Source organism: Botryllus schlosseri, chromosome 14 (genome assembly GCF_051294905.1).
Source record: "Botryllus schlosseri isolate E-star chromosome 14, Bs_hap1, whole genome shotgun sequence".
Classification (NCBI taxonomy): domain Eukaryota; kingdom Metazoa; phylum Chordata; class Ascidiacea; order Stolidobranchia; family Styelidae; genus Botryllus; species Botryllus schlosseri.
Window position 1 is genome coordinate 13,665,119 of NC_137249.1, and position 7,247 is coordinate 13,672,365.

Genomic DNA, 7,247 nt, shown 5'->3' on the forward strand with positions numbered 1-7,247 from the left:
CTTCTGTATATCTATGGAGCACCAATAACTAGTGAATAACCAATATTGACCCCCAACTGGCCCCCCAATGTCATTCTTGCTAATAGGTTGCCTGTACCTTGATTCGTTATCTTTTTTTCTTGAAATCAATGGTATTCATACTAATATCTTGTGATTAGCAGTCTGTAGTCATACGACCTGATGTCCGACGAGTGAAATGGATTGTTACGGCGTATCCTCCATTTATACTCACGTTCGGAAAAACTCAGTCGAATATAGGGGCTGCAATTCGATATTCGCATGGATAAGCCTTAGTGGACTGCCGCAGAAAATATTTTTGGGTGCTTTATTGACGTGAATATATCTATATATCAGTAATCAAGCTTAGTAACACTTCATCGTGAATTTTCGATTTCACCTGGTAATATCATAGACAAAATATGATACATTATATATATTATAGAATAGCCAGAAGAGCGATATGCGATAATTGACAAGTTGGCAAACCATAATTTCATGATTGCATTCCATCCAGGCTCTCACCAGCAACTGCAACTTATCTTTTACCAGCCGTGTGCATAACATAAATATGAGTTCCCTGCTCAGGATTTTTGCTTCGATATATCTTATTGGCCTGGTTTACGGATATCGGCAAAATGTCTTGGATTTTTGTTCCACTGTCATGAATGAAAACAAGACAGTGCGTTGGAAGTCCTGGTAAGACTAGACCGCGTGGGCCGAGAGGATTTAAAGGAGAAAAGGGTGACGCGTCGGATACATCAGTGCTAATGAATCAGCTTGATATTTTGAAAAGTGAATGCCATATACCTGTAATTTACTGTTTAGCTGCGTGGACATTATTCACTTTCCTTTGTTAGATAAAGTTGAAAGAATGGAGAAAATCCCCGAAGTCGCACGTAAGTTACACCTCACTCTTGCGTGTTTGCGTTACCATTCATATTCTTCCCCAAAAACTTCAGTGCAATATTGTTTAATGGGGATGAAAAGTGGAGCGATACCCAGCTCTTCTATAAGTGCATCGACCAACCATAATGCCAAACACGAAGCAAAGCACGGACGTCTGGACAGGAATTCCGGTGTAGGCGCATGGTGCCCCTTATCAAGTATGCTCGAAATTTTATAAGGTTCACTGGAATCTTCTGGTAACGCGATATTATATTATTAGCTACTGTCGGTCAGTGGATGCAAGTTGATCTCGGCTCCCCACAATTGATCAATGCAACGGTCACACAGGGTCGGGTTCAGCACGGTTCCGCAGCATATTGGGTTGAGACGTACAAGGTTGCATGCGGAATAACAGACGTCCATTTATCTACGATAACAGAAGGTGGAAAAGATAAGGTTAGTATGGAATGTGTCGAAATTTCCAGGCAATCATGCAAACGGCTTCAAAACGAATTGATAACCAACTCCATTCGCGGCCATATAAAAACCAAATGCTGCTTATCAAATACGGTCAACGTAACGAGATAGGTGCACTATTGTTTTGCTGCAATCAAGTCATCAATGTTTGTTTTGCTGCAATCAAGTCATTAATGTTTTGTTTTGGATAGCGCAATTGTCATGTCGTATGTGTGTAGTCGGTTTCGGCATTTTTCAAATATTGATTAAATATCTGTATCTATATCGACTTTCAATATAATAAAAAAGGGCAAAAGAAAAAAGGAAACAAAAGAACATCAAGATAATCAGTTTTGGGCTCTTGTCAAGCGCCTCCAGCGTGGGCGGTCGAGGGCGTCTTCAAGCGACAGCCCGCTCTGCGCGAGTTCGATCTCTATTGTCGAGCGCCATGTGGTTCTATTCCAGCCACCTATGCGCCATGGCTCCGTTGCAATGTGCTTGATGACGATGGCGGCTGGTTGATCGTCTTGATGCCGCACTATATGACCGATTAGGCGGAAGCGTCGTTCAGCAGCCAGCAAACGGCATGGGACCGTTCTTGTGAGTTTGCGCAATGCATTCATGGATATGTGCTCCGGGTGGTGGATGCCGAGTGCGTAGCGGAGGAGTGCATCGTAGTTGGCGTTGAGCGTCTTAACCAACTTCTCTGTCAGCGTGAGTGCTTCTGTTCCGTAGAGAAGAACCTGCTCGACAGTGGCACGTAAAATGCGGGTATTGAGCTGTGGTGAGGCGCATGAGTGGAAGAGGCCCACGCAGGCCTTTGCTCGCCTCGTCATAAGCGCTTTTCCAGAGTCCGCGACGTCAATACCGAGGTATACAAAACTCTTTACATTCTTGAGCCCAATTTCTCCCAGTTGAATTGGTGTTACGTTCTCCGGCAGAGCTGGTATGCCCAGAACCTCAGTCTTCTTGGCATTGATCTGGAGGCCAATAAGAGCAACGGCGGCCTCTAGCTGGTTGATTAGGCGCTGTGCCGATGCAGTATTCGGGGCAAGCCAGGCTAGGTCGTCTGCGTAGGCAAGAATACCTACGTGAATAGCCTCGCGAGTAGTACGCGTTCGCGTTCCTTGCTGTGGCCGCCATTCAATGGAATAGTATATTCATACTGAAATGAACCCGAATATTTCGGCTGAGACTCGTCAGGGGAAATCGTCAGCAACTAATACATAATTGGAAAGAACATTGTATATGAAGGAAAGGTCGTAGTTTATTTTTGCCCTTGATGTTTTTGCGGCTTACACACCGTCTCATGATATACAATATACATGCACACGGGGTCTGTGCATCTGTATCAACAATCTTATCACAAATACGACGTCACCGGCAGGGAATTTCGAATAATCTGAGAGAGAGAGAGAGAGCGATTACGCTCAATATGCTATTTTTAGCTGGTACACCAACCAGACTTGGTTGGCATTTCTTGATAAAAGCCGACTCCAAGGCTAGAAAGTAGACAAATCTGTCGATCCGATCATTTTTCGCGCAAACAGGATTATTGAGTAAATTATCATTGCCGCCCATCTCAAACCGATGTGCGGACCCCAGTTGGTCCGCGGAACCAATTTTTCGGAACCGCTGTTATAGAACAAAATTTTTTTGTTGAAATTACTTCCGTGACTACTACTTTTGGATTTGAGTATATTCAACTATTGAGAAATATTTTGCACTGAAAATGTCATACATGACCCTAAGAATTATTTTCAGATATTCCAGGGTAACACCGATACGACAACAAAAGTGATCGGCTGGTTTCCCGAGCCAATGACTTGTCGCTACGTACGTCTCTATCCACAGACCTGGCAGAACTTCATGTGTCTTCGAATGGACATTCTGAAAGCTAACTGCCCTCGAAAGTCAACCGAAAGAACCTGAGCCGATTTAACAATTACTCCGTAGTATGACCAATATATCAATTTGTAGAGGTAGATTTTATGTTTCGACATACATGAAACACTGCGAGTTAAGCATCATTATATGTTTTCTACCGGACCCAGGATATGTGCTGTGTCGTGTGCACTATACACTCACAGACAACACAGTTAGGTATGGGACGTCGTCATGATATCTAAAAGATAACCTGGTACGCGCGCGGGAAGGATGTTACTCAAAAAAATATATATAAGACTATTATACTTCCGCGTATAGGCGAATTTCAATATACGGGAGATCATCCCGCAGTTTTAAAGTATAACATTTTCAGTAGTCTCTACGTATAACCGCTTTACGGAAGATGGTTTCATTAGGAAAAAATGATACGCTGATATTATCTAAGCATAAAAAACTGGTGATTCCGAATTGCTGCATGTATATGAATTAAAGACACGGATTATATTATTTCAGATTATGTTATACCAGTTTATATTATATTATACCAGGATGGAACGAGTTACAAGTCAATCTTACCTTTATAGTTTTGACTTGAGTCAAGTCGATAAATTTTCAATTCACAGTCGAGTACGATTTCAAGTCAGGATGCAAAGAGTCGATTCCCTGTCATAGTGTGGATACTCGAGTCATAGTGCAACTCATTGTGTCACTGTCACTGTTCAGTTTCTATAGTTCAGTTCCTGTTCCACCTCTTTTTATATACTCTACTTAAGTGATATCGAATGCGTCACATTTATAATAAAGTAATTTTTAAACAGTTCCTGCCCGTATTTTACAAATACTATTATGGATAGATGAAATACCAATACTGTGGTTACTGACTATTCCTTGAAATTACATAAAATTGACATTCTTCCCCATCCGAATTTGTAGTCATATGACTTGGTCAAGAGATGCGTAATGATCCGGAAAACAGCTATGCATTGGTCGAATGAGTATGAATATACAGTATTGTTCGCGGACGGATAAGTCTACATATAATTGTAATGCACATACTTATATAGTTCAAGTCACGTGATGAACGAGAAGAAGGTCATAAAGGCATGTGGTAGACCTATACAGCGATTGGCATGGCACCATAATGACACGGTATATCTTATAGAGTAAATGAACCACGAGGGACCCATGTCTGTCAGTCGTTGAGTACGGACGTATATCTAGCGCTCCTAATTAGTGCCTTGATCTCGTCAGGGGCTTACAGCATACGGTGAGAGTGTACCTAGTCGTTTGTACTGATTACGTATTCCAGAGATACTGTTCAGTAAGTGAGTTTAATTCAACATTCCCCACTACCAAATAAGGTAGAAGAAGGGAGTTTCATCAGCGAAGCGCAAAAACACTGCTCTGCTAACATCAAGCAGCAGTGATGAAGACTCGGTGAACACAAAAACAAAACATGGTAAAGTCTGCGTTCGTAGTTTCGCCTCGGCAAATAGTTCTCAGCCCAACAATACGGTCGTGGGAGCTGTGGAACATGGTCAGCATAGCCATTCTGAGGATTCGGAAAGTATAAACACTTTTAAACCTTCCCCGATAGTGTGTGTGGAAGTGTCTCGTGTCACGGACACTGAGAATTAAATAGTGGCCGATTCGCATAACGGACAGTAACCTCGCTCGAACATTAATCACCAACGAACTCGCTGGTAGTGAAAACTATAGGGCAAAATTTTGCTACTTTTGCAACTTTTTTTTCAGCTTCCTGCAGCTTCCTAAATACTCGGAAGATATGTAAAATGCTGTTTTAAGCTGTTTGAAGGAATCTTATAGTGCAACTTTTTGTAAATTTAGTCTATTTTTTCCATGCAACTTTTTGCAACATTTTGCAGCTTTTTCGATTTTTCATGAAAATATTTTCGATTTTGGGGATATGCACGGCCAAATTTTACTGAAATACCGTAAATCAGCACTGAAGTAACTCTCTTACGGATATTTCGGGAGCTGAGCCGGAAAGTTGACTTTTTTTTAGTGAACCAAGCAAAAGGTGGTCTTTTAGTGCAACTTATGTGAAAAATAAATGCAACTTTCCACGGATTTAACTGCAACAAAAACTTGCCCTAGACCAGAGGTCTCAAACTCGAATGTGCTCGTGGGCCAATTTCCTGCTTTTGATGGCGCCACGGGCCGCAGCACGAGTAATAGAGGAATTCAATGTATTTCCAAGTAGGCCTTATTTGACGGGACCTTGCCGACTGGCATCCCACACGCATCGTAAAAATGCGATTTAGTATCGAGAACTCGCGCCTGGCACGAAAAAATACCATTTTGAGATATTTGAGAATAATTGTTGCTGTACTTGGCATAGTTTGGCAAAATAATTAGTTGTAGACACCATGGGAAAGAAGAACTGCATCAGGGCATCGTCAAAGCTCTCGCGTTATAATTTTGCAGCTAACGGACATTTGACGTGTCACAATTATAGGTTGAATTTTATAATTTTACAAAGATTGATATGATATCAGAGCAATTGAGCAAGTCTAATCTGCGTCTCGGGTATATTCCTGATAACTAGGTTATTAATCATGTCATTACCAAGGTCAAATTAAATCAGCGTTAGATTTGCCTTCGAATATTCGAACAGATCAATAACAACTTGAATTTAATGATTGCTGTGCCGTAGCAATAGAAATGTTCAATCGCCGAAAACTCCATTTGTGTTACACTGTGTTACGCTGCAGCTGTGAAGCGTAGGCTACGACTATTTTATACTCGCCACATTAATTGGCGATAATAACATGGATAAAGATAGGCTACCCAAGATGTCACAGGATGTAACCAACTATATATCAAGAGGGCAATATCATGCCCATGGTTGCCATACCGACCTGCTTAGATATCTAAATAAGCTACGAAACGCAAGCTATGATATTTTGATATTTTACTATTTTCTATACCAGTTTTGTACCAAGTCACGGCGTTCTATAAAAGTTCGCGTCAAAGTACAAATCACAATTTCCAGTACGAATCATCAACATGTCATGTTTACCCATCATAAAGAAGTAATGTCACGTAATAGGTAATCTTTCACTGCGTTGCAGCTTTAGAAAGTGATGTAATAGTGAAGTTTGATCTGTAGTTTCTGGATTCTGGAGTAGTTTTAGAGCGAATTTCAAGTTCTCAAATTTAAAAAAATGGTAGTCAAATATTGTCAAATACTTCGATATCCAAAATGCCCTCGCGGCCGCGCAAAATGGTCTCGCGGGCCGGGTGTTTGAGACCTCTGGCCTAGACTGATAACGGTAGCGACAGGAAAGTTGTCATCTCAGGTCTGTAATATAGTTCAATGTATTTAAAACGTTTCCGTAAAAACCGCACAACCAGTCCTCTCGCCCTCGAGCCCGTTCTGTCGATCGCGTGACAGGAGCGTCGGGAGCACACACATAATCATTACGTTAATCACAATCACACTTCCCTTTGATCTAAAGATCACAAGGGAAACCAATACATAACGCAACGATGTAACTTCAAACGTGAAAATCAGGTGAACAATTCTAAAACAGTGTATACATGAAACGGCAAACTTCCCCTTGGTCTGAAGATCGCACGGGAAGCCAAGTCAACGTGATAAGGGTGGAAACGAAAAAAAATAATACGCAGTGTACAATCTGTACATATATCGATACATCAAATTGAGAGTTAAATTTCGATATATGCCTCATGCCTGTGATCTATTGACGGGGACGGGGAGTCATTTGGTCTTCCTACCCCCGTGATCTATATTGATCACTGAACCAAATTCAAAGCTTTTGAGTGTAACCCCCCAGTGTAGCCTATATAAGACTGTCTGGCCAGTGGGCTAATTCTGAATAAAATAACACAAGTCGTTTGCTATTAAAAGCACACAAATTGGATCCCACAACTAAAACATACTGGCGTACAAGAAACGAAAAACTGCGGTGTAGGTGTGACTCAAACGATGGACGAAAGCGATGATAACTGGAATTTGTAGCATATAGAATTCG

General features: G+C 41.4%; 1 protein-coding gene across 1 annotated transcript; it reads left to right on the top strand.

The window, feature by feature from the left end:
* The first annotated feature begins 509 nt into the window (after positions 1–509).
* On the top strand, positions 510–3,390 carry LOC145456481 (lactadherin-like). The gene is made up of 5 exons (XM_080334598.1): positions 510–792; positions 858–896; positions 960–1,103; positions 1,166–1,341; positions 3,106–3,390. Exons 1-5 carry the CDS (start codon positions 666–668, stop codon positions 3,271–3,273), a joined length of 654 nt encoding a protein of 217 aa, XP_080190724.1. The 5' UTR covers positions 510–665; the 3' UTR covers positions 3,274–3,390.
* Positions 3,391–7,247: the final 3,857 nt, after the last annotated feature.